The sequence below is a fragment of the Peromyscus eremicus genome, chromosome 1 (assembly GCF_949786415.1).
Source record: "Peromyscus eremicus chromosome 1, PerEre_H2_v1, whole genome shotgun sequence".
Lineage (NCBI taxonomy): Eukaryota > Metazoa > Chordata > Mammalia > Rodentia > Cricetidae > Peromyscus > Peromyscus eremicus.
This window is the reverse complement of record NC_081416.1, coordinates 69,029,259-69,057,250: the sequence shown is the minus strand read 5'-3', so window position 1 is coordinate 69,057,250 and position 27,992 is coordinate 69,029,259. Positions and strand designations below refer to the sequence as shown.

At 45.4% G+C, this 27,992-nt stretch overlaps 1 protein-coding gene across 2 annotated transcripts; it reads right to left on the bottom strand.

Annotated features, from left to right (window-relative positions):
- Positions 1–181: 181 nt before the first annotated feature.
- Tex36 (testis expressed 36) lies at positions 182–16,130 on the bottom strand. Of its 2 annotated transcripts, none has more exons than XM_059265232.1 (4): positions 15,994–16,130; positions 8,231–8,362; positions 7,446–7,529; positions 182–661 (listed from the first exon to the last, which is right to left on the bottom strand). In XM_059265232.1, exons 1-4 carry the CDS (start codon positions 16,021–16,023, stop codon positions 356–358), a joined length of 552 nt encoding a protein of 183 aa, XP_059121215.1. In that variant the 5' UTR covers positions 16,024–16,130; the 3' UTR covers positions 182–355. The 2 variants fall into 2 exon arrangements, with proteins under 2 accessions (XP_059121215.1, XP_059121204.1); XM_059265221.1 differs by lacking the exon at positions 15,994–16,130 and adding an exon at positions 14,933–15,126.
- Between the last annotated feature and the right edge of the window lie 11,862 nt (positions 16,131–27,992).

Genomic DNA, 27,992 nt, shown 5'->3' with positions numbered 1-27,992 from the left:
GTATATATCTGAATGCACATGCATAGACTTGAAACAAGTAGTTGAATGACTTTTAGTGACAGGACAAGGGTCGGAGCTGAAACAGAATGGAGGGCACGTTTGCCTCCTCTGCATTGTTTGGAATTTCAGAATGAAAATTCAATCGTATATGAAGTACATCATTTTTCAACTCCCCCAAAGGTAAATGTGACAACCTTAACAGTTTATTTACACGTGTGTACAGCTTCATACAACTTTATAAGAATTTGAATATCTTCAGCCTTATGAAAATCACAGAAGGGTTGGGTCAGAGACATACTTTATGAATGCCTGATGAGATGACATCACAAAGCTCATCAAGAATCTTCTGGAAGGATTAGGGCTCCTGTGGAGAGTCGGCCTTTGTGTCAACAGAAAACTCCTCATTTGGCTGTTTTTTCTGTTTTTTCAAAAATTCTGCATAGTTTTGTTCATTAATAAACTTGAAGGCACTCCATTTTTCATCATAACATCTAGGGAAGCGTCGGAAAGTTGCGATTACCCTGGCTTCCTTATGTACATAGGATGTTTGGTTATTTGAAAGGCCATCAAAATGGGATGGGATGAAGTCACAGGCCCAGAGATTGAAATTTCTAGAAATGTGTTGCCTTTTATCTGGGGAGATCTTCTTGCGTCCCAAGCCCTAGGGAGGAGGGACAAGATTAGGGGAGAGATGCACAAGGTCACACAGTTCTGAGGATTTCAATGAAATCAGCTAACGACATGCATGTATTTAAATGTGTACATAAGACAACCATTATGAAAGCCAACCTGTTGACTCTCAAAAGTCAACACCATCCTGGCAGTGCCTTATTGCTGTTCTGCTTTTCCCTTTCGATAAAGGAGACTGGACTTTTAGAGACAAGGAAGGTGAAACCAGAGGGATCCCAGCCATATATCTATAACCTGCTAAGAACCCTCAATTCCCAGGGAAACGCCCCTCCTGACTGCCTCTGAGGAGGCAGCAGATTGAATTCTTTTCCTGCCCTTTTGGCATCTCGCAAAGGGAACAGCAAGATCTCTGGTCTCTGCCCACAGGCTTGCTTGTTAGCAGTTGGCACCTTACATGTGAACCTGAGAATCGCCATGTATTCAGAGTTAAACATTTGATTCATCACAATGGGGTGAAAACTAAGAAAGAAAATGAATGTTGGCACAAAGGACTGAAAAGAGATAGACACCAGGTTTCACAGACCCTGCACCAATAAAATGAGGCTGACTGCTCACAAGGGCCCATCATCCAGGTGGCAACAGGGCCTGGTAGGATGCTTGAATCAGGATGAAAGAGAATCTACAAAGTACTACAGCTGGCATCTGCCTCCCTACTTCAACCACCCTCAAATCCAACTAATCGGGGATGGAAAGTGTGTGTGTGTGTGTGTGTGTGTGTGTGTGTGTGTGTGTGTACCAGAAATACTTTAATCATATCTGAACTGAACATGTATAGACTTTATCATAATTCCCTAGATAATATTAAAACTATTTGCACAGCATTTACAATACGTGGTAGGTAGTTTAGAGGATATGTATGGGTAACATGGGTAATATGCAAATGTTATGCATTGTCTATAAGAGACAAGCATCTGATGATTTTGGTATCAATAGGGGATCCCAGAAGCAATCCCCACAGATACCCAGGATGACTGCATTTACATACATACTGGAGACACAGTGTGGGGAAATGCCCAGGGGCAGTGCCATGGCTCCTGAAATACAGCCTTACAGACCAGCCTGTGAGGTAGAACCGGGAAGAAAGGAGGACAGAGGCTCTGGGGGGACAAAGAGAAGATGCTGGGCACATTGCATCTTTTGGAAAAGTTATTTGAGGATACTCCAACAAAATGAAAAAGAAATAAAAAGGGAAAAACAATATAGGGAAGAGCTTCAAGGAAAGTGGCCAGCAATATAAGTCAAAATACTTGCAAAACACGTGGCCATGAAATATAACGGAAAATTACGAGGAAGGAACAAGAAGGACTGAGCAGGAAGTGCTTGGACATGGAAAAGGAAAGGGAGGAGGAGGGAAGGGAGGAAGAGAAGTGAGAGAGTAGACTGGAGAGAAGTTTCAGTCAGACTGGAGCAATCAGGACCAGTGGCTGAGCTGCAGTTGGAAGCCCCTTCAGGGCTCATCAAGAGACTGAGAGAAGCCAGCCAAGGCCACCACCCTACCAGTCCCAGGGAAGAAAGAACAGAGGGAGGATCCTCAGAAGGGGCTCTTTATCCTTGGGGAGGTCTGCAGGTGTTCATTTTGTATCCAGAGAGTAGTGCCTTGTTAGTACACATTTTAAACACTTGTATTTGAGGATAACTATTAGTAAAAAGTCAGCAAAAGTCAGGACAAGCAAGTAAATCCAACTGATAGAGCATTGTAGGGAGAGAGAACAAAAAGAGTCAGCAAGAACATGATAGATAAGAGACAAAGTGAGTGACAGGTGTAAAACCAAAACACACAACTGTCATAACAATGTGAACGGCTTAAGTTCTTAGACGGAGAAACAATGACTCTTGGGTACACTCTGTTTATAATGGAAGATAAACCCAAAGCAAAATGACTAAGCTTCAAGAAGGCACAAATGGGATATCTATATAACTCCCCCTCCCACCAAGACTCAGGACAGTTGTAGAGGAGAGAGCAGAAAGATTGTAAGAGCCAGAGGTCAGGGAGGACCAGAGTGAAACTCACCCTGAACCTGACAGGACTGTTGCACTTATGAACTCACAGCTGTTGTGGCTGCCTGTCTAAGATCTGGACAAGATCAAGCTAGTCAACAGTCTAGCATGGAGTAGGGAGGGTCTCAGTAGCTCCCACCCCTAGCTGAGGAGTTATAAAGAGTTGATGGCTTCTGGGAGAGAGGGTCTGTCTTCTTTAAGGGTATGGTCATGGGAGGCGAAAGGCTCCAGTGGATGCTCCCACAGCCATGAGTATACAGGCCTTGCTGGGTTATTTAAAAACAACAAAAAAAGGGCATAAAGTTGGGAAGGGGTGGGGAGCTGGGAGGTGGATCTAGGAGGAGTTAGGGGAAAGAATGGGGTGAATATGATCAAAATATACCATATGTGTATATGAAATGCTCAAAGAATTAGCAAAAATATTTTTTAATTCATAAAGACAAAGGAACTACACTTTGTAGTGCAACACATGCAAAAAAGGATCCATGACTAAAAGAAACACATAAGGCTGTGGCATCTTTCTCGGTCCCACCAGCCAGCTCCCAAATAATGACACAGAGACTTATTATTATTTTTATACAACAAGACATGATACTAAACTTTTTAAAGAAAAGCCAAAAAGTGTTGAAATTTAAGAGTAACTTTTAGAAGCAGAAATTGACATACCAAGACAAAGAGTAAGAAATATTTCATAACATAATTAACAGTCCTCAGCTAATAACTTTGCAATTAAATGAGGGGCTATATAATCTTTTTAATCACTAATGAGACACTTAAAAATTAATCACATGCAAAAATAATCTCTACTACTCAAAAAGTCAAAATCATAGAGTATCCTCCATAAAACTTAATGTAACACCAAAATTAGATATTAGCAACAAATACGTAACCTAACAAATTCTGGCCACATTAGAAATTCAAGGAATCTTCCAAACAGCTCTATTAAAGGAGAAATTAAAAATTAAATAAAGATTATTTGGAGGCAAATACTAATCAGACAAATTAGGTCTGATTAACACAGGTTTTAATGATGTGTTTGCCTAAATGTTATTTGTTCATTTATTTTCTCGTTCTGACTTCTGATACTTTCCTAATAGTTACATACAAGTATGAATGTTTAAGAAGTGTATTAACAAGGTAATACCCTCTGGATATAAAAATGATCACCTGCAGATTTCTCCAAGAGAAAAGCAACCCTTTTGGAGAGCTTTAGCTCTGTTCAGACAATGAAACGGTATTAGAATTATTGGTTAGGTCTGAATAATAATATCTTCTTGGTATAGCCAGAACTAGAGAATATTCATACTTTTAATAATCTCATTAACAAAAATGACAAGTATTTGAATTCAACTGTCAACTGAAGAATATTTTAAAGAATAGAAAAGTATGGGTACTTTGATTGACATTACCATTAAATTTGAAATGGATGAGTTAAATTTTAGGCAAACACATCATTAAACTCTATGTAATAGGAAGCAGGAAGTATGAATAGACAGCTAGTAGTCAAGGTAAAATGCAAAAAGCTTGTTCTTAAAAGTGTATCAAACCCAAACCTAAGCAGTTTCATAAACCAAATTATTTAGCCAGGACCTCCTGTGCAGTAGGCAAACTACTCTACCCAGCTGCCGGGCCTGTCCTGGGTCCTGTGGGCAAGTTCTATCAAACCACCATAAACTGAAAATTCAATGTCAAAGTTATGTAAGCTATTTTAGAACACAGAACACGCTGGGAAACCTCCAGAACCTTTCTGAAGGCTCTCATTACTCTGCCAAGGTGCGTGGATCCAAGCCTGCATGTGTCATTAACAAGATACACACTCCGGTGGATCCTCCCACTAGAGCCCGATCAGCAGTTAATCATCAGGGTAAAGAGTTGAAAAGAGAAACAGGGATGCAAATATTATTTGTAATTTTACATAAATCTGGGTTGACTTTCAAAAAATATTTATTTATTTGTGTGTGTGTGTGTGTGTGTGTGTGTGTGTGTGTGTGTGTGTGTGTAGGTCAGAGGACAACTTGTGAAAGTTTGTTATCCTTTTCCACCATGTGGGTCCCACAGATCAAATTCAGGTCTTCAGGTAGGCAACAAGCACCCATCTCACCTTCACTTATTTGACTTTTTCAATGAACACGTGTTATTGTGGCAATTTGGAAAGCATAGTAAGTGGGGCTGGAGAGATGGCTCAGTAGTTTAGAGCACGTGTTGCTATTGCAGAGGACCTGGGTTTGATTCCCAGCATCCACATGGTGACTGACATCTATAATTCCAGTTCTAGAGGATCTAACTGTGGCAGACCACTTATTTACCCCAGGAACTCTTGAGGAATGAGGGATAAGAGACTTAAAGAGTTAAGAAGCAGAGAGAAAACACAGAATAGACTCAGCTGGACTTGGGTCCTTATCTAAACGGGCCCAGAGCTTTAGTCCAAAGGGCTATTTATAACAAGGCCAAGGGGTGGAGCAAAAGACCTCTGCCTTGCTAGTTAGACCCTTACAAACACCTGGTACCCAGGCCTGTGGTCCAATCAACCTCTTATGCAGTCCTGCTGGGTACAGCCACTAGAAAACCTAGTGGGCTCCAACATCTGACTCCTTCTGACCTCCATGGGCACCAGGTATGCATGGGGTGATATGGTACCCAGACATTCATGCAGGCAAAACACTTATAGGCGTAGAGTAAAATAAAATAAACATTTTATTATAAAGAAAACATTAAGCACTCCACTTGGAGAGGGAAAGGTGGAAATTCTGACTCAATATTCAAAGGCAAAACAGGTTTTTAGGTTAAGCTACTCATGTTTACTTGGAACAAGGTTGTGTGGAAGGAAAGATTTCTCTGGGCATGATGTTTCATCTCAGTCCTTCTCAGTTTGCTCATTTCCATATCAAGGATAAGAGTAATCAGCCCATAGGAGTGCTACAGGGCTTAAGCGGGATAATATGAAACACTGGTGTGTAGTAAAGACTTAATAAACAAAGGATGTTGCTAACAGCACCTTTGTCACGTGGGTTTTCAAGTTTGGTAAGTGTTCCTGAAGCTCACCTGACACATTCTCCTGCCTAAGATACGCTAACCTGTGATGTCCAGTGTAGCAGCCACTGGCCACTAGTTATTGAATGCTTGAATATGAGCATTTTAAACTGAGATTAGTAACATGTAAATCAGGTTTTTCAGGATTTAGTTTGAAAAGGGAACTGTAAAATAACTGATTAATAATTGTTATGGGGCCAATGAGATGCCTCAGCAGGTCAGGGTTCTTGCCATTGAGCCTGAAGACCAAAAGTTGCATCTCCAGAGCCTACACGGTGGAAGGAGAGAACCAACTCCTGCAAGTTGTCTTCTGACCTACACACACACACACACACACACACACACACACACACACAAACACACACATTTAACACACACAGTAAATGTTAAAAAATTAAATTGTTTTAACACTTAAGAATTTGTTAAAACATAATTTTATGTGAATTGCTCTATTACATGTTGAATTGACAATCTGGAGGAAATATTGGGTCAAATAAAATATGCAAATACCCTTGGACTTAAGGTCCAATAAACTCAATGGAAGCTGAAATATTCTAAGTTGAAAGTGCATCTGGCATGGCCTTTGTGGGTTTAAAACAGAGCACATGAAGTTGAGAGGGAAAAAAAGTGGCCGCAGGGATAGAAGAGGAATTGAAGGGGAGGGGATGGGGGTAGGTTAGATCAAAACACATTACATACATGCATGAAATTCCCAAACAATAAAAAATGTAATTCACTGGGCGGTGGTGGCGCACGCCTCTAATCCCAGCACTCGGGAGGGAGAGGCAGGCAGATCTCTGTGAGTTCGAGGCCAGCCTGGTCTCCAAAGCGAGTTCCAGGAAAGGCGCAAAGCTACACAGAGAAACCCTGTCTCAAAAAACAAAAACAAAAAAAATGTAATTCATTTTTTAAAAAAGAAACAAGATACACCTGGCCCACATGACCTAGCTTGGCAACACATTACACTGTAGAGCACTAAATTTGTCTAGTGGTGTCTTGGGTGGTTAGCTGGGAGCTGGAACCTAACGCCAATGACAGAGCCTCACAAGAAACAAAGATACAAAATACTTTATACCGGGCAACAGCCCAAGAAAAGGGCAATAGTCTAAGTTTGAAGTTTTACCAAATCTGTTACTTTCATAGTATCATAAAGTTGAAACTTTTTAAAGTATTCTATCTGTTTTATTAAATTTTACCTGGTCTTTAAATTCTCCTGTCAATGCTAGAAGTTTGAAAACTCTGCTTGCAGCTTGTTATGTTTCTCTGCCCAGTGCCATGCTAAGCTGCTAACAAGTACTGTCAGACCTTAAGCTCTCCAGTGGCAGGGGACTTGCCACCTCTGGGATAACTCGAGGACTCTCACAAGGGACAATTCCAAGAGAGGACACTTTGTAAGCATGGCCTATGCATGACTGGAGACAGAAGGCTTGTGCAGGCTTGAAAAACTCCACCGACTCTGAGAGCTTCAAGAGGGGGCTTCCGTTGCGTGACCTTTCTTGAACCTTGCTGAAGACTCCAAGCTCTTCTGACTTTGTTCCAGTTTTAAGGAACACGTGTCTCTCCATAATCTGTGCACCTTAGAAATCAAGGGACCCATCACCCCTCCCTATTCTACCAGTTGCCTGCTTGTCAAGCTGGCTATGGGCCCCTGGGCCCCCCACATGCTAGGCAAGAGCTCTACAACTGAGCTATACCTAAGGCCCTACTAGTTTGCAAAGGGTACTCACAGTGTCAAAATAGTATCCAGAGTTCTCAAAACTGTGGCGATTGTCATGCATAGAAAAGGGGAAGCTGCTTTTGCTTGCTGCTTGCTGGAGAAGAACAAGGAGAGAGATGGAAAGGTACATGTCAGAACTGCGGGGTGACCTCAGACTGCGGCACAGTGATGGGCATGGAAGAGGGATGGGACAAAGGAACCTCTCAGTGAAGCTAATGAGGTCCATCACCAGCGTGGAATAAATAGCACAGGAGGAGGGATGTGGGCCCAAGTATGGGACTCCCTATTACCAAATCTCTGAAATCAGAAAAATTCTCTTTCAAAAATGTCTTTGGATGCAAAAGTGCATAGATGCACAGAACCAAAGGCTGACAAGGACTTTTGACAGTGTGGGAGCCACTGACTAATATCTGACTAATAAGGAGGGCAGAAACAAAATCCTGGAGACCTGACCAGATCCTAGGAGTCATGAGGCTGGGCTGAGGCTCACAGTGAGTGCAGTTGATATCGAGGTTAAAATCAATCTGCTTCCTCTTTCACACCACTGAGGCCAGGCAGTTGCTCATGAACTGACCAGGGAGGCAGACTATGGCTGGTAATGACTAAAGGTTCCTATGGAGAACCCCAGCTCATTGTCTGGACCAGGAGGCAGCTCTAGATGCAGAGCACTTGGGTCCATCACAGGGAACCTGGGTATGACAAATGGACAAATGAGCTCATTGTCTGACCAAAATGCCAAGTCCTTGGAAGAGCCCTGGGATCCTGTATCTGGCTGGGGCCCATGTTCGTCTTAACCTTCTCTCGGATTTTGTAGATTGGTGGCAGCTTCCTCTCCACCTGCTGAGACAAGTATGGGCAGTGGATTTCCTTCAGGGTAGCACTTGTGATGGATTCTGGTGTCTTCTGCACCACTCCAATTTGAGGAAACTGGAAACACAACATGCAGCTTGATTAGAACCAGACACAGCTGAATCTGTGTGCCAAGTATGGGCTTCCTCTGCAAAGTGATTAAAACACAGTTTGGGCACTTCTGGTATGCTGGGGGAATGGTAAAAACCTGTGTAACTTTCAAGTTTTCCTTCCAAACAAACATTTCAAGCCACAGGGGACTTTTCCTATTCAAGGTCTCGGGGATCCTGTAAATGTTTCCACATTCTGGCAGAGAGTGTGAGTAGAGGTACTAGGAGATGATAACTGTGATCTGAGGTCCTCCTCTGGCCTGGGAGCCCTGGCACTTGGAGCCTAGTGGCCAGCCCATGTTCTCAGGACTGGGTCCACTCTCAGCCCTGGAAGTTGCCAAGCATGCTAGACTAGCTGGTCAACAAGCAGATCTTCTGTCTGCTTCCGTTGGGATTGCAACCATGTGCCACCATTTCCAGCTTCGCATGTGGGTTCTGGGGATCAAACTCATGTCCTTACGCTTTACCAACTAAGCCATCTCCCCAACCCCCCTCTTCCCTTTTGAAGTACATTGGCTAACTTTGTAACTATCTCTCCATTCCTCCAAGTTAGGATACAACTGTGTGTTCAGGTGGCTTTTGATTGACATCTGTGCAAGAGTGATTGTGTTATAAATGCTATCGATATTGTAGGTATTCTCTCCAGCTATAAAGAAGCTAGAAGACCCATAGGACTTGGCAGAGTGGACGGAAGGAAGAAACAGGAGGAGTTATTGTTGAGAACAGAGAGTCGTAAGGGTCAGTTTTGTGTTCAGATAACACGGCACTGATATGGTTATCTGGTATGAATCAGTTAAAATATGACTGACACTGGGCATTGGAGGACTGTGAGTCAACACAAAATGAGTGATACTAGATGTCCTGGGAACCCCAGAAATAAACAGTTACACGGTATGTCATATAACTATGCCTGGTAGAGTGCCATTTTTGTGTGGGTTCCATGTAAATGTAGCCTTGATGTCAAAGGCCCGCCTCTTTTCAAGCTGCCTGTGTATTTTTGTCTGTAGGCTCATGTGTCACCTGCCTGTATGTGGCCAGTGTGTACCAATGTGTGCCTGGGTGCCTGCCAGTGGCTCCCTACCTAGTATATGAAGTGTGTCTTATCAGTCTACGATTTCCCGAATTCTCTTCAACCTTCCAGGCTCCCGTGACTCTCCTCCTTTCCTGGCACTGGAGATGTATAACCCAGCACCATTGTTGTGACTAAATAAGCTGTGCACACAAAACAGTGGGTAACTTAGAAGAACACGGTATAACAAAGGAACTACCACCAGATACGACCCAGTGGCCGCCTGTGGGCTGAGAAGAACGAGACCAAGGACACCGAAACCACCAGGCAAGCCCACCGGCTTTTATGCATGCCGACCCCCCTGTGGCATGCGAAACTGCCTATGGGGCCTCAGTGCATTGTTCCTGGGGAGACTCGTAATGTACATGCTTGGCTTCAAAAACTCAATAGAAGAAAAACACAGGGAAACAGCCAGGTCTGGTGGTGCAAGACTGTAACCCACTACACAAGAGGTTGAGACAGGAAGTTTGCAAGTTCAAGGCCTGCCTGGGCAACTCAGTGAGCGGCTGTGTCAAAAGAAAAAGCAAAAAGAAAGCTGGAGACATGCTCAGTGGTAGAGTGCTTTGCCTAGCATGGGTTCAATCCTCAGACCCACAAAACAAGTAGAGGAGATAACATTCCCCCCAAATCATCACCACCACCCCTCCCCTTAGTGCTTTGGAGACTAGCATAACATCCTGATGTAGACATACATATGGGTAGTTTGCATGCATTGGATCATATAGATAATATAAGAATTAAAAGGCTTCATAATTTTATTTTATTTTATTTTATTTTTTGGTTTTTTGAGACAGGGTTTCTCTGTGTAGCTTTGCGCCTTTCCTGGAACTTTGGAGACCAGGCCGACCTCGAACTCACAGAGATCCGCCTGCCTCTGCCTCCTGAGTGCTGGGATTAAAGGCGTGTGCCACCACTGCCCAGCGTCATAATTTTATAAGTCACATGTGGCCATGGGGGATGACTGATGTCACTCCTAAACAATGAATGCTTTCTTTTTTTGGCCTTTCAAGACAGGATTTCTCTTTGTAGCCCTGGCCATCCTGAAACTTGCTCTGTAGACCAGGATGGCCTTGAACTCACAGAGATCTGCCTGTCTCTCTCTCCTAAGTACTGGAATTAAAAGCGTGGCTCACCACGATCCGGCTTTTGAATGCCTTTTTATTTATCACAAACCTTTTGTTACCTTTCCCTTCCCTCCTCATTGCCTGCACCACCACCTGGGATAACAACATTAACTGAGCCCCCATGTGTTATATGTGAAAGGAACAAATACACTTTACAGAAAGCAGACCACATTGTCCCTGGTGTGCACCTTGCTTTCCTTGCTTCATCACAGACACTAGAAAGTTCTCAACCGACTTACACATATAAGGCATTTTCAAACAATTATTGTTCATGTGTGTGCATGTCCATGTTGAGGCTAGAGGTCAACCTTGGGTGTTATTCCTCAGGAGCTGTCATCTTGGTTTTTGAGGCAGAATTTGTCACTGGGACTCAGGGCCTGCCAAATAAGGAAAGGACAGCGGGCCAGTAAGTCTTAGGAATCTGCCTGTCTCCACCTCCCCAGCACTTGGCTACAAATAGACGCTGCCGTATCGTTTGTTTATATGGGATCAGGGAAACAAACTTGGGCCCTCATACTTAGGCAAACACTTTGCTGACTGAGCTATCTCCTAAGGCCCTACACGATGTTAATTGTTCACTTATTATTACCGTGTGCATGTGTATGCATGATATGTGCGTGTAAAGTGCATGTACATGGAGGTCAGAAAACAACTCTGTGGAGTTAGTTCTCATCTTCTCCCTTGATGGGATTCCAGGGATTGAACCCAGGTTGTCAGCTTGCGTGGTAAGTGCCTTTAGCTGCTGATCTCGAAACAATCACTTTTAAAGGTAAGTATAAATAGTGCAAGTGGGCTCCAAGTGGAGCCTCTCTCTGGTTCCCTCCATCCAGCTAAGTTGCAACTCTCTTGGAAAAGCCATGAAACCAGGCTGGTGGGGGGGGGGGGGCGTGCTCTGCTCTGACAGCCGGGGACGATGGCTCACATCAACTGAAAACTGACTTGAGTTCATTTATATTCTGCAAGTCTGTGGACTAAATCTCTGTTTAAAAATATGGCTCTGGCATTTTAATTTCACTCTTTTAAAATATATATTTAATGGCTATAGCATGATAGCTGTGGAATAAACCCTTCTGTTCGATAGTGTAACCGTGAAATACAGCTTTTTAACTAGGTGGTGGTGAAATTTTCACTGCCTTCCATCACTCAATGACTGAAATATTAAATAGGAAAATGAAAGTAAGTCGGAGGAAAAGAAAGTCTTTCCTGCCCAGCAACAGCCAGATTACAACCAGCAAGGTCAACTGCAAAATGACTGTCACCTCTAATGGGACAATTACTGTCCTCGCAGATGGGCTGCAGCTGACTCACAGCCAACAGTTTCTTTAATTTTCCCAACTCATCTAAAGTTCCTTCCGGAAACTTCACGATCAGCACAATTCTTTCCATGCTCTTAGGTGCTGACAGCAGGGAGGACTTTTGCCAGAGGCTCAAGTTAAGCTAAGGATGTGGATGGACCAGTGCCTCTCTTTCTGACTCCTGGGTATCGGGCTGCCCTGCTGGGCTTGTGGCTGGAAGATGACGTGAAATGTTGACCCATGATGTGTAGATTCTCACTTTGTCTCTCATAACAGAACTTGACTTCACTTGAAATGTCAATGTAGTTGATTTAAATAACAAACTTCCTATACTCCCTTGCAGCTATATTTGCTATGTGAACCCATGAGCCTGCAAGGCTCCTGGGAAAGGTACTGTTTTCCTGATAAAGGGGGTAGCCTGAGAAGAGAGAGAGCTTCTGTATTAGTGTCCCTTGATCTTCTTGTTTTCCTGCCTGGAGTGTAGACTCACTACTACATGGCGAGGATTAGCTTGGCAATGAATATGGTTGAACAAAAGGCCGGAAAGAACCCAGGGCTCTGAAAACTCCCTGAAGCAGAGTCCCACCTCTAATCTGCCTGCTTCTGCACGTTGCTGCTATTTAAGAAGAAACACAAATCTGTGTCTGGTTAAGACACTATCAGTCCTGCCCCCGCCATGCTGGTGACCGAAGTCCAAACCTAGGGCCTTGCACATGCTAATACATAGCACAGATTATATATATACTGATGAGCTACATCTCCATTCCTGTAGTCAGCATTTTAGTCAGTCAAATGCAATCCTAACTGATATTTAGATGACAGAAACAGGAAGCTATTGAGTGTGAGAAACATTTTTCCCACCGTGGGCCATTACAGCAATGTGGCTGACATCGGTGAGGTAGACAGGTCTCTGTGAGTTTGAAGCAGACTGGTTAATATAATAAGTTCTAGGCCAGGCCAGCCAGGGTGACATAGTAAAACCATGTCTCAAAAAATAAGTAAACGAAAATAAAATAGGATAAAATTAAAATGTGGCAGACACTATTTCCCATTTGACTTTAGCTCCCAGGAAACCCAGATTAAAATGTTTTCCTAGTCTCAGCCTCTTATTCTAACACATATTTATGCTGGCATTAAATTTTATTTTACTTAGGCTTTTCTGTTTTATTTTATATACTCCACATACTACTTTTGATCTTAATGGACTAAAATGAAGTTTACAGTGTGTGTGTGTGTATGTGTGTGTGTGTGTGTGTGTGTGTGTGAATTCGTGAATATGAGATGCAGATACACTATAGTCAAGGAAGTGTTGATTGGCTATTCTACCTACCTTTGCCCTTCTGAATGAATTATCTTATTAGTCCCACAGCAGCCCTCTAATTTTGGTACATTTTACTTTACACTTTAAAAAGTCAACACTAGACAAAACTTGTTTACCTTAGTCTAAGGTGATACTGAAGAAAGTGTGATCAGTGCTGTAAATTCTAAAGACCCAAATTGGCCAAAATCTTTTCCCTTTTTCTTTTAAAACAAATAAAAATTTCAGTTTGAGAGCTAGAGATATGACTGATTAAATAAAGATCTAGGCTCTTGCCATGCAAGCTTGAGGACCAGATCCCCAACACCCACAGAAAAGCTAGGCTGGAGTGGCAGTTCACCTGTCATTCCCACACTCAAGAGGCAGATGTGGAACCTCCAGAGCAAGATGCCTGTTTAACTAACCCAATCAGCCAGCTGCAGATTGAAGTGAGAGGCTCTGCCTCAATGTCTAAGGGGGAGAGTTATTCTGGAGGATGCTTGACATCAATCTCAGGCCCCCACAAACACGTGTGCACAGCACCTGCCCACACATGTGGACATGCTCATACACTACTCACATATGCATGCAAAAAACAAAAACAAAAACAAAAATCCTCTACAAATCTCCCTGCTCCCCCATGTTATTGTCTTAAATGCTTTGAACACAAATCTTCTCTCAGATTCTGCCTCTGGGTGTGAAAGTGGAGGACGACCCAGGGATTCCCCTTTTGTGAACCAGTTGAAGAAATTGGACACGGAAAACTGACAGTGCGTGGAATGTCCACATTAAAGAGCAAATGAGAAGTCCCGAGAAGGTAAGACCTCACACTGGGGACACTGGGTTTCTAGAAGACACCAGAACAACAGCACGCCCAGCTTGGCTGTTCGTGATATCACCAGACAGAGGTCTTGCCAGGATAGCTTGAGCCCGGGAGTCTGAGGTCTGATCAAGGACACACTCCCAGGCTCTGTCCGTTTCTTTGTCTGGTGATGGAAACTGGACAGGACTTGGAAGTTTAAGAATACTTCATTCAACAAGTATTGCGTATGCTTTCTGCACTGGATCCTTGTCTAGGCACTGATGGAGCACCAGTGAGGAAAAGTGACATTTGAGGAAAGCTCATGCTCCAGGAAGAAGAGAGAGCTCACAGTATGGTGAGGGTGTAGTGCTGGAGGGCAGGTGTTTGGAAACAGGAGCGGCTGAGCAGGTGACAGTTTCTGCCCAGGGAGCATCCTCAAGGGCCCACCCTGTGCCAAGCATTTCCCCTCTTTCCCCCTTTCTTCCTCCCACCTTCTTGCTTTTCCTCCTTTCTTCTCTCCCTTTCTTTCCTCCTTTCCATTCTGCTTTCTCCTTCCTTCCTTCTCTCTTCATTCCCACATTCTTTCCCCCTTCTGTATCCCCATGCCTCCCTCCTCTCTCTCTGTCCTTCCTCTTTTCTTAGTCTTATTTTCTCAGACTGTGTTTTATTAGGCAGCCTAGGGTGTCTTAGAAGCTCTCAATCCCCCTGCCTCAGCCTCCTAAGTACTAGGATCACAGGTTTGGGCTGCCTCCCCCAGATTCACGTGCATTCGTTCAGTCCTCAAAAGAATGCTGAGCTTTCCATTCAACGGGTAAAGAAACCAAGACCAAGGAAAGGGACTCTTCAAAGGTCATGTTGCCATAGGTAGCAGAATGGAATCTAACTCAGTTCTGTGCCCTCAATGACAGTCACATTTCATGAAGAAGCTTGCAGGGAGGCCATCTTCCTTACCCATCTTCCGGCCTTGTCCAAGGATGGGTTGAACCGCTTCCCTTTGGCCATTCTCTCCAAAGAGCTGAATGTACCGAGTCCTCACCTCTCCATAGCCTCACAAGCTTGACACATCTGAAAAGCCTCCCACCCCGTCCCTGATCTCCTCAATTGCTGCCCAGTCAGGGAGGTGGAGAATGCCCACTGCTGTCGTGGAATGGGAGCCCATGTCACAATGGGCAGAGCCTTCTAAGCCCTGAGGGAGTGTTCTTTTCACTTGTTCCTTGCACCAGGTTCCCTAAGCATGTGCATAGTCCCACCCACCAGATCCCAGGTGAAGAACTCTCAGAAACCAGCCGAGAGGTGAGGATGATGATGCCGGGAACATGGCAAACATTTTGCACCTTCCTGGTCCTCATAGCAGCCATCTGTTTCAATCTCTTAGTTTTCAGACAACCCAGTCCTGAGCTGGAGTTGACCTTGTTCACGTCAGCATGCTGCTGTACCAGGACCAAAGCAGCCACTATCTCCTTCCATGGTATTCTCTGCTTCCCAGCTCAGACCTAATCATGTCACACTTACACACTCCTAGGCTCACTCACCTGCCTGGCACAGCATAGAAGCCACAAGGAGATAACATTTGTACATAACTATGTATCAGATGCTATTCAAAAATAAACTCTTTTCTGTGTCCTTACTTTATTTTCCATGAGGGTCACATCATCAATGATAGGGCACCAGAAGGCAAAGTGAGGTCATGGGTCCCCTCTAGAAATCATGAGCTGCCTGCCACCCTTAGGCTACAAAGGCTGCTCCTGAAATCTGGCCTCTGTCTCTGGGCCAGGACGTAGACCTGCCTCTCCCCCTCTCAGTGATGCGCTTTCTGTTTGTCTTTCTCTTTTGCTGGATGCCACCCAGCCAATTCTCTTGGCTGTTCCACACAGCAGTGTGAGTGGACATCCACAGGAGGATGACTCCAGCTAGCCTATGGGTTAAGAAATTGTGTCTTCATCTCCCATCTTCTCCAGTCATCTCATCTCTGGTTCTAACAAGAGTTGTCATGTAGTGACAAGAGACCTTACCTCCGGCCAGTACTGAAGGTCTGTCAACATGGGTTCCTGGGTGTGACACCTGAGGTACCACAGTCCTGCTGCAGCTGGAACACAAAAGCCACAGGCTAAGGAGAGAAGAGATTGAAAGACAGTATGCTGGGCACTATGACAGCCCCAGATGGAGCAGTACTGTTATGATGTCACAAGCCCTTCCATGGATACCAGTGCCCATTGACCAACCCAGGGCAGTCGACAGTGTTTCTCGATGTCCCCAGTGCTGCCCACACTGCAGAGCGCAGCATAATGTCCACTCTACCTCTGCTTAGCAGCCTGGGCAAGACTTTATAAATTCTGGAACATGAGACACCCCCCCCCCCAAATAACCAGGCTCTAAACATAGGACACATTGATTTTTCACATCCAAAGCTGAGTACTGGCTCAGTGTGGCAGGTGTGCTTAAGTTGGGTCATGGGATACTGGGGCTCCTTCCTGCCTGTCACCAGCTGACCAGACTCAGGAGCCTGCTGTCATCTCCTGGTCCCTGTATGCAGCATCTGACTCCGCCATCAGAGTGCAGGATGAGGATGAGGATGTTCCACTGGACCAATCCCAGCCCATACCTGCCATGGTCTCCGTGGTCTATGAAACGTCCCTGGCAGCCACAATTACAACACTTTCCCTCATGGCCCAGAGATGAAATATGTGACCACGCTTTTTCGCACAGGGCACTATGGGTCAGGTGTGGTGGTGCTGTAATAGTGTTTAGCTCAAAGTTCTATCAGAATAGAAGAGACAGAACCAAGACCCAAGGTCAGCCAGCCATACCACCCTGATCTTGAATTTCCAGCTTCCCTGGATTCTAATGGAGAGAGGGTTGCTGTCATTCTTTGCTTGTTTGTACTTATTTTTTATTTAATTAATTAATTTATTTATTCATTCATGCATTCGTTTATTGTGTTTTTGAGACAGGGTTTCTGTGTGTGTAGCCTTGGCTGTCCTGGAACTTGCTCTGTACACCAGGCTGGTCTTGAACTCACAGAGATCTGCCTATCTCTGTCTCTGAGTATAGGAAATAAAGGCATGGGCCACCCCTGCCCGGCAGACTCATTCTTTATAGTACAGGTGTGGCAGAAAAGGGAGAAGTTTGCCATCTCTTCCTGTGGCCATTGTGGCCACAGGACCCCAGGAAATATTGGTAGCTCAAAGGCGCACTGGAAAATTAAGAACGGACACGATGAACATACTTCATTTGGCTGAGTCTGCTAAGTGCTTCCGTGTTTGCTGTTACTTAAATGCCTTCCACACTTAAATGCCTCCCACATCATCCGTCAGAGCTGTGCTGGTTATTGTCCACTTATGTGCGCTAGCCCACTACCGATTCATTTTCTGTCTCACCCTGCTGTGCAGCCAGAGGCTTGGTGTGTAAAAACTGCATCATCTATTCCCCTAATGTTTGTCTCAGGCTTAATTCATCAGAAGGGAAGCACTGGTGGGGACCGGAAAGGCAGGAGGCATTAGGTGCAGGAGGGGTGTGCTCCTGGGATAGCTGACACTCAGCTCCCTGGGAGGATATCGGCCTGACTTGGGCTGGGATTTGCTCATTGCTGTGGTGTGAGGGTTTCTGCTGGGGGGTTTCAAGCTACTAATATCAATGAGCATAGGATAGCGAAGAGCTATATATGATAGTCTCTGATACAGTACTGAGTCAAATCCTGAGCTTCCAGGCTCCTTCCTAAAAAGCCATGATTTGGAAGCAGCTAAGCATCTCTACCGGCATCTGTGGCTCTACCCCCACGACCACAGCTCTCCCTGTTAAGGACTCCCTTTGGCTTCTTCCTGCAACTGCTGCTCCTGGGAGCTGTGTTCTCGTTGTCAGGTCCTGTGATGCTGTCCACAGCTCTCAGAAGAGACTTCAGCAAGCTGTATGTCTGTTCTCCCTCCCTCCTCTCTCTCTCTCTCTCTCTCTCTCTCTCTCTTTCTCTCTCTCTCTCTCTCTCCCCATGTGTGTGCACACATGGAGGTCAGTGTTGGATGTCTTCCTCTATCATTTGCTACTCTGTTTTTTTTGAGACAGGGTCTCTCACTGAACCTGAAATTCTCTGGGTTTAGCTGGACTAGCTGGCCAGAACGTCTCTAGGATTCGCCTGTGTCCACTCCCCCCCCCCGTGCTGGAGTGACAGGTGCACGGCCCATTGCCAGACTTTACACGGGTTATGCAGTTAACTCAGGTCCTCACGCTCGTCCAGTGAGCGCCACTCACTGAGCCGTCTCCACAGCCCTGCTTCCTGTGTGTTGGCGTGTATTGTCAGCCTCCTGAGTGGGACATTAGTAGAAACTGAAGCAGGTACTAGTCATTCTCTCCATTGGCAAGGGAGGGAAGTAGCATCTCAGAGAAATGAAGCGACTCAACATGGCCGTGCAGCCAGTATGTGAGACTCACACCAGCCCAGATGTGCGAAAGCACTTTTCCTGGAAGCATCAAGCAGGATTGTTCAGTTGATGTCCTCTACTTGCTAGACAGAAAGACGGTGACTCCGCCAGAGTATGTTTTAACTTAAAAAAAAAAAAAATTGATCCCTCCGCATGTATGACTGCAAACCCACTGCGGGCCAGCCCCGCTGCAGTCACCAGCATCAGCTCTCATTAAACAGCAAACACGGCTTCAGCGACACATCCCAGGAGCAGTGTCCCCTAATCTCTGAGTAATCCACATTATTTTCATTGAACTGTCTTCAACATTTATAGCAAATGGTTTCACCCTGTGTTTTTTCACAGATGGCTTTGAAGTTCAGACAGTCTCTGTCCAAAGCATTCAAGAGTCTGTAGAAGGCCCACATGCCCATCTCTCCTTGTAGTTCTAGTGCTGGAGGCTGTTCCTTGTTTTAGAGGATGGTTTGATCCTCTCCACCTCCTAATTCTGGAATTACAAACACGTGCCGCCATGCTCATCACTTTACATTTTTTAAGAGCTTTCCAGAAAAGGTTTTACTGGGAGCTGTTTTATGCTAGACGCCGTGGTAGATACTGTAAGATGCTGCCTCGGTTCTCATGAAGCTGGCTGATGGAGAGACAGACTTAACGACCCAGGTAGCTGGTTATAACCATAAGAAGTACAGGTTCCCGGAGACTATCTGGCAGGGAAGCCTGAATCTGGAAGGTGATAAAGAAATCAAGAATGACTTCAATGAGCTCAGGGTAGAGGGAGAAAACAGCCCAGGCAGATAGACAGCCTGCTGGAGGACTGATGTCCAGAGGAGTTTCTCACCAAAGAGCAGAAGAGCTGTTCTTTAAAGGACAGGGTAGCTTGGACACTCTGGAGAAGCCCATGCATGGGTTGGAGCAGAGGCTGGATGGCAAAGCAAAGAGCCAGGTCATCCAGGCAGTCCTGACAGCTACAAACGGGCACCTAGTCCTCTATGACCTTGACCAGCTGGCCAAGGTCAGTGGGAGGCAGAGGCAAGAGAGTAAATGAGTTGGACTAGAGAAATAACTCAGTCTGTAAAGTGGTTGCCTTACAAGTAGGAAAATCAGAAATCAATTTTCAGAACCCACATTTTCAAAAGCTGTGAGTACCGGCATGCTTCTGATCCCAGTACCTAGGAAGTAGAGAAAAAAAGATCCCTGGCTCTTGATGGCCAGTTACCTACACCCAGTGAATAAGCTTCGGGCCAGAGAAAGACTCTGACTCAAAATAAGGTAAATATGACTGAAGAGTGGCACCCAAGGTTGTCCTCCAGCCCCCACATGCATGAGCACACATATACTTGTATATCCACACATGTGTGCACCCTCCCATGAACACGTACATACACAAACAGAAATATGGGAGACCAGCTCCCACTTTTTCTCCAGGGTACTCTTGAGGAGAGAGGGATAAGAGATATTAGGTAGAAAGATAGAGGGAAGAGAAACAGAAACACAGGATAGTCTCAGGAGGGTCTGGATCAATATCCACCAGCCCCTTCCATATCTTCTAAAGGACCTTTTATAGGAATGCCAAGGGGTGGGGCAAAAGACCTCCCCCTAGCACAGCCAAGTGCAGACCCTTCCAATCACCTGGTAAACACACACATGGTCAAGCCATCCTCTAATGCAGCCCTACTGGGTAAAGCAAGCTCAGATCTTACTAGAACACCTTTGCGGGCCTCCACACAGAAAAGAATACACAACAACAACAAAACAAGCTTTAGTTTTTTGAGGGAATATTTTCATATCTATATGTGCATGCATTTGTGTATATGCATGTGTATGTACATGTGGTGGTGTGCATGTGTGTGTTGGTGTGCATATGTGTGGAGAAGTGTGTGTGTGTGCATGTGTATGAGCATGTGTGGGGAATGGAGGAGTAGAGGTCTACTTCTGGTATCTTCTGTCACTCCCCACCTTATTTTCTGAGTCACTGAACCTGGAGCTTACCATTTCAGGTAGACTGACTGGCCAGGAGTACCAAGTACAATCCTGTTTCCACCCCTTCCTCCAGCATGGGGGGCTATATGTGTGGGCCACCACTCCCAACTTTTATGTGAGTGCTGGGGATCTGAACTCAGGTCCTCACGCTTGCACAACAAACATTTTACCCACGGAGCCAGCCCCAAGATGAAAAACAATGCCTACCCCTCACCCCCACCCCCGCCTCCAGGGAGCGAAAGAAGCCTTACCCTAAAATGCAGCAGGTGGGAATGGTAGTTCGTTGTCACCTCCTCCTCTGCTGCTCTGGTTCAGCGTCAGATGAGTTTGAATGAAAACGTCCCATGTTCCAGCTTGCTTCACCTCTAGGAAGACAGACGCTTGTCTGTTTGATTGGCTTGTGAAGTTTTTGTTTGTTTGGTTGGTTGATTCTGTTTAGACAGGGTCTCGTGTAACCCAGGCTGGCCTCACACTTTCTCTACGGCTAAGGATGACTTTGAACTTCTAATCCTCTTGTCTCTTCCTTCTAAGTGCTGGGATTACCGGCATGTGCCGCTGCTATGACAGCTGTTTTTGTCTTCAGAGATTGAATGGGATAGCTCTCCAAAAACCCGGGATAAATGACGGCAGTAATTACACGTGTGACTCAAAACGAAGCTCTAAGATGGAAAACAGCAGCCCTAGAATTTTGAAACAAATCAGCAAAATAAATATCTATTTTCAGCTGAAGAGAAAATAAACAGTGGCTTGGAACATGGCAAGAAGTTCCCTCCCTCCCCCACAGAGATGCGGAGGGAGAAGCAGGGGAGGCAGGGTCTCTCTAAACAGAAGAATAAAAAAAACCCACCTTATCCTCTTATTTCAAACTATAAAACATAATGGAGATTTCATCAAGTTGGCAGGAAATCATGAGCTAATAAAAGAGCCTTGTTACAAAGACAATAAGACAAAGTCATAAAAGACAGACTTGGGCTGAGTCCTGGCTCTCAGCCTTGCTCTGCAGCTCCACGGGGACACAGGGTTCATCAACTGAGTTAATCGTGTGGATGACCACGAATTTGTCCTTTCTTGTCTTTGCTCTTTCTTCACATTCCAAGATATTTTTTGCCCAGAGAGTGAGCCTCAAAAGACAGTCAGGAAGTGGACAGGGTGCTAAGTTACGTTGTACAGGCTTCTACACTCAAGCCACCTGCTAATCAGTCAGGAAACAATGAAGGAGACCCAGACATGGCATCCCATGCTGGTTCCCAATATGTCCTGTCACCAAACTGTCAGCTGTGGGGGTTGCCCTCCTTCCTTCTGATGTTTTGAGTGGGCTGTGGGAGGGAACTCTCCACTTGGGCCTCCTGTGCCTATTGGAGAGATCGGCCCAGCAACATTGAAATTACCCAGAGTTCATCAGAAGTGCAGGATTTTGCACGTGCTCTCAAGCCCTCAATCAGAACCTGTGTCAAACAAGGTTCCTGAACTCAAAACAAACAAACAAACAACAACAACAACAACAAACCCCACCTTTTCTGGATTGCACTATAGCCACCTTCCAGGGTGCCCGATGGGGACATCAGAAAGCCAGCACCATGCTTTCCCAGAGGGTCCTATGATGCATGCCGCTTCGTTGCACAGTTACATAAACACACTGCAGTGTTGCTGTGTTAATGTTTAATTTAGATTGCTGCCCCACTGATTCCACTGCGGCTCAAGCAAATGAGAGTTAGCCAGATTCATGGTTTTGCCACACCACAGTCCAGTCGTTCTGAGTGTACAAGAATGACCACATCAGGGTTGTGCGCCTAATTAAGCACTTAGCCCATAACCCACTCCCTCTGGGCTGAGTCCTTTGCTTCAGCCACCGCAGAAATGAGATCAAGCTGGGCAGTGAGCAAGGGTAATCCGTGCAGGAAGAACTGGTTTAAGGTGAGGGTGGATTGATGGGCATTATTTCCGACAGCAGGGAGAATGTGCAGTCCCTCCTCAGATGACTCCAATATTCCTTTATAAATGCAAGATGAGGGCTGAAGCCAAACGTACTGGGGGTGCGAGGTGTGGGGACCCAGCAGGCTGAGCATCTTTGCCTCCCATGAGCAGCTGAGATATTGGGGATCGGGCTCTGCCATTGGTATGCACGAGGCTCTCGCTGCAGTAGGGTTTTTAGAAAGTAATTTGATGTGTCTAATTGTTCCTGGTGAGATAAGAACTCTGTTTTTATCTCTAGTCACAAGACACTTTATTGACTGCACTGTCTTAAGGGGTAGCCCATAATAGCATTGTTAGGGGGAATGTCAGCGAAGGCACTGGAGGGTGGAAAAACAAGAAATCAAATTTCTCACATGACAATAGCTCGAATCTCTTCTGAGTTTTTGCTCCCACCAAATATGGTGAGCATTCTTTTCAGGCTGATCCTGTCAGCCACCAAAACATGTTTGTTCAGCCAAGCTAACCAGTAGCTATGCATTCTAACAAATCCCTATTCGTCCTCCAGAGAAGTCTGGACACTGCACGCCCCACCCCCACCACAACACTACACCAGTCTCTTCCCAGAAAAATCATTCTTGTGGCAACCCCTGTGCCTAAGCCTTCGTGTGGCATTTTTTTCATTCAGCCATCTGCTTGTGTAGGGACATCCATGAGACTTTTTCCTTGGCTGGCGTAATTAAGAGATTCTTTCCTTTCGAGTGTTGTGTTACATTTACATTCAAGTTATTTTGCTCTCTCTCTCTCTCTCTCTCTCTCTCTCTCTCTCTCTCTCTCTCTCTCTCTCTCTCTCTTTCTTTGCCCTTGCCCTCAAGGAATTGTGGGAATTCAAGTTAATAGGCTTTTAATGGTTCTGTGATAACTGTGATTATAAACTGTGAATCCGATCAGGGGGAGCGTCCAAGTTCAGCAGGATCTTGGGCAAAGACACCAATGTCGCTTTTGATGCTCAGTGGAGATTAGTTTTGTGTTCAGACACCACTATGCTTAGAAGAAGAAAAAAAAAAAAAAAGACAGGAGAGGAAAAAAAAATTAAAGGCGCCTCATTTGCTTTGCAATTGCTTTGATAACAATTTTAAAGCCTTTACACATTCTCTTTTTGATATGTTAGTGGTATTTAGAAACACATCCTGTTGCTAAAAATTAAATTTCAAACGTCTACATGATTGTATATCCTGCTTCCTTTTGGAGGGGAAGACGCTGGGCTTATTTAAAACACATGCAGCATGTTGGACACACACACGCACACCGCCTTCAACCTTTCACTGCCAAATATTTAGAAATAAAATTTTACTGTGTTCTCTGAACATATAATTACCGCTTTGAGGCTAGTTAATGAAAATATACTTTTCTTTGAAACATGTTGGCCCTACTAAATGAGTCTGTCCTTGTGGGTCTGTAGATGAATCGATTGTGAGCCTCCTTGAAAAAAAGAGGCGTTGATCATTGCCGCCAGATGCCTCAAGAAAGCCTGCCAAGCTGGGGCTAGAAACACAGCCTTAAAATAGTAGGCACGTAATTACACCATCAGCCAATTAGGGCCTTGGAGCAAATTAGCTCTTGTTCCCATTGGCTAGAGCAGCTGTGACTTTCGCCTGGCTAGCCCAGGGAATGTTCCAGCAAGTATCTCCTTCTTTGGCCAGTTATTGCTGGCATCTGAAAAGGTCACAAAGAATGGTCAGCTCTCTGTTTGAAAAACAAAAACGTCTTGCTCAAGCACCTCAGCTAACTTCCCAGGAAAATCCCTGTGGCCGTCCTAGAGACCAGGCTGCTGTCCTCCTGGTTGGAATAGATCCAGATGGCAAAGCCTGGAGAGATGGGCTTGCTCTTAGGAAGGGGTGTTCTGACCTGCAGCCCCTCCCTAAGAAACAGAATGAAAGCCGGGCCAGGATACAAAGACACACAACACCACCAGTTTCAGACATCAGGGTCTCAAAGTCAGGGACCAGGAGGCTGGGGACACGGCTTCAGTCAGGAAAACTAGATCCTGAGTTCAGTCTCCGGAACACATGTAAAAAAAAATTCCATGCATAATGGCACATTCTTAGAATCCCAGAATGGGGCTCACTGGCCAGCCAGGCTAGCCTATTGACCTCTGGTTTCCGCACGCGCGCGCGCGCGCACGCACACACACACACACACACACACACACACACACACACACACACACACACGGTGCACCCTGACACACACACACATACACACATACATACATACAAAAAAAGATGGAGACCAAATTCACCTCAATGTTAATAGGGATGTTTAGGGACTGGAGAGATGGTTCAGTGGGTAAGAGTGCTTGCTTGGGGTGCATGCATGAGGACCTGAGTTTGAATCCCCAGCACCCACATGGAAATGCTGGTCGTCCGTGCCTATAACCCCAGCATTGGATGGGGCTGTATACAAGTGGCTCCCTAGGGCAAGCCTAGTTGAAACCATGTGCTTCTAGTTTGGTGAGACACCCTGCTTCAAAAGAATTAGGAAGAGAAGGGTGTAGGCAGACAGCAGATGTCTTCCTCTGGCCTCCACACATGGGCACCTGTGTGCACACACGCACACACAAACATACATGATAGTTGGACAAGAACTAGGAGGCACTGAGCCCTAGAAGACAGGCTCATTTGTAAGGAACAGAGAGCATATGGCTGGGAGTGTCATCTGTCAAGGTTGGTGCTGGTATGTACGTACATTCCCCAGAGCCACTCGGTGTTCAGTGGTGCTACCAGCCCTGGTACCAGAACTGAGAATGTTGGCACCAAAGAGTAAGTGGTAGCAACAGTCCTCCAAGGCTGTAAGAATACCCCTATTTTATGCTCTAGCAATTCTACCTCCAAGAATGTATCCCAAGGAAACAGCCATGCACTCCCACAGATTTCTCCCTAACTATACTCATTATAGTATTCGTTATGGGGAAAAAATGAGACATCATTTAAATGCAACTGAAAGCAGGGCAGTCAGTCCTGAAAAATGTGAAAAAAAAAAATGGTACAGAAAAGTATACGTAAAGAGAAAGGTAGAGATTTCTACAAAATGATCTCTTTTTAAAAAGTTATATGCACAGGTTCATGGAAATTATATAAATATTTTATAATTGTTTCTTTTTATCTGCATTGGGCTTTTCAAATTTCTATAGTGAACATATATTGCTGTTATTTGTGGTCAGAAGCAAAATCAAAGGATTTTTTTTAAAAGAAAGTATAGCAAACCCTGTAAGGTATGATTAATGTCTTGCAGTCACTCAGGAGCCAGACAAAAATGGGACAAAGCTACAGTGGATGCCAGATCAGTGGTAGGGCTGCTGCAGACACACCAAATTGCATAAGGTGCTAAAGAGCCCTGTTCTCAAGGGCTCACAGCCTGAGGGACGGGCCCACGGTTTCATGGAACCATGGGCATCCACCCTTGCGGCAGGCAGAGCAGTTCTCCCGGGCAGTTCTCCCGTCAGATCCTTGGGGGCCACTTTAATGAAGTCTTGCATTATGGAAAGTGAAATTGCATAGTGTCCGGTCTGCTGAGGCTTGATACTTGGCCCTGCACCAGACTTGGGAGAAGCAAGCCCTAGAGTCCAACAGTGGAGAATAACAGAGCTGAGTTCCAGGAAAATCCCCAATAAGATCTGTAAGCAGGAAGCCCAGACCTTCTAGGTTGTCTTCATGGGTTTCTCTGAACACAAACTGTGAAACTTTCCAAATTTTCATTCTCAAGAATCAGACCCTCCAAAAGGTAGATGGTGCCAGTTGAAGATTTGTATGTACATATCTCCCTCCCGGGCTCCGAAAGTCCGTTGCCTTACTGTTTGAGTGTCCGGGAGTAATTTGTATGTGAGTAGACCACCTGAAAAGGGAGGTGCAGAGACCAGACCTTACTGTACTGAGGTGATTGTGGGGGTTAGAGGCCGACGGAGCTGAGGCTGTGGAGAGGGACACCTGGGACTTGTAGTTCTATGATCATCACCTTCCTTGTCCTTCCAGCAACAATCTCCACTGTCATCCTGTACTATCTGGGTGGAGAGGTAGCTGTACTCCTCGCTCTAACACCAACCCACCAGAGCATCACATTCTTCTGGGAAGGATGACGGGGTCTAGAATGAGCACATGAATCAAACCTAGTTCCGGAATTCTTACTTGAGCAGAGTAAGAACCTCAGTTCCCACTGACAGATTTGAATCTGAACCCATACAGCCTGGTGTTTCTGCTACCTTCCCACCTGTGAGCCAATAACATTTCCCTGTCCAAAAAAAAAAAAAAAAAAAAAAAAAAAAGAGGACCCTAAGGGAAGCTGGGAAAGAAAGAAGGTAAGGCCTCGCTGATGACAAGGAGAGAGAGTCCTGGGTGTTTAGAGGGGTCCCTCCAGCATCAGAAAGCCTTAATAGAGGCCTGACTGAGACACTTGTCTCTCCTCCCATATGGCTCTTCCAGGCCTTTCTGTTCACTATTGCCGAGCACAGATCAGCCCTTGGCCACCCTTACTGCTGCCTCTCCAGGGCTGAGTGATGGGTCTCAGTCCTGACTCTCCATAGGGATGATGCTTGTGGAAACCTGAGCCCCTGTGGAAGTGAGCAAGAGGCTTAGGATTCCAGCTCCCTGGCCCTGGTGGGACTCTTCACATATCTGACTATAACCCTAGCCTGCCTATACCGACTTGAACTTGATTCAAAACACCTGGGGCCTCCATGATATTCCCCTCTGTCTCGTTATTTGGGCTTTTCCTTCAGCTGACACGGAAAGCCTCTCCCTATCCAGAGAGAGAGAGAGAGATCTCCCTGGCGCTCATAGCATGTGCCCATTACTTTACTATCAGGGTCCAGTGACTCCCTTTGGAGTGGGAAAGCCCATGAGGGATAGCAGACTCTTCAGTTCAGGGTTCCATTCAAAAGCCAAAGATTAAGCTTTGCTGAACCACAGTGAAGAAAGAAGCGACAGTCACACATCTTTGTGAGCACACACACTGTAATCTGTTCTACACAAGGTCATCCTGGAAAGCCAAGGGCAGTCCAGACACCTCTTGGCTCTCCTCAGTGATGGACGGAAGCAACGGTGCAGATAATCCAGCCAAATGGTGGGGAATCCAAAAGTCATTTGTATTTGGCCTTAGGAGAAGTTTCTGTGCTTGTTCTGACCATGGGTGTCTGTGAGCCTCCTTGGGAGATCAATGTGCATATCTGGGAGATGGCTGAGCAGAGCCCCAGACACAGGCTGGACTCAGGGAAGATTTTTTCGCAGCCAGCAGCAAGGGCGGTAGAAGATGAAGAGGACAGTTTGGAAGTTGTAAGGGTAATATTGATTGGCAATACGACAGGATCCAGACTGGGTTAACTGAGGTGGAAAGAAATACCCTAAATGTGGGTGGCACCATTCCGTAGGCTGAGGTCCCAGTCTGAATGAAAAGGAGAAAGTGAACTGGGCACCAGTGTCCATCTCTCTGCTTCCTGACTGGGGACACAGTAAGACCAGTTCCTTCTGCCATTTCTTCCCTAGGTGATGAAACATGTCCTCAAACTATGATGCAAAGGAAAAACAACAACAACAACAAAACCCTCCCTTTTGTTGGCTCCTTTGTTGCAGCAGCTAGAAAAGTATCCAATACATGGATGGTTCTCCACTCCCCCTTTCTCAGGCTATCTCATCCTCCTTGCTCCTGGATACAAGATT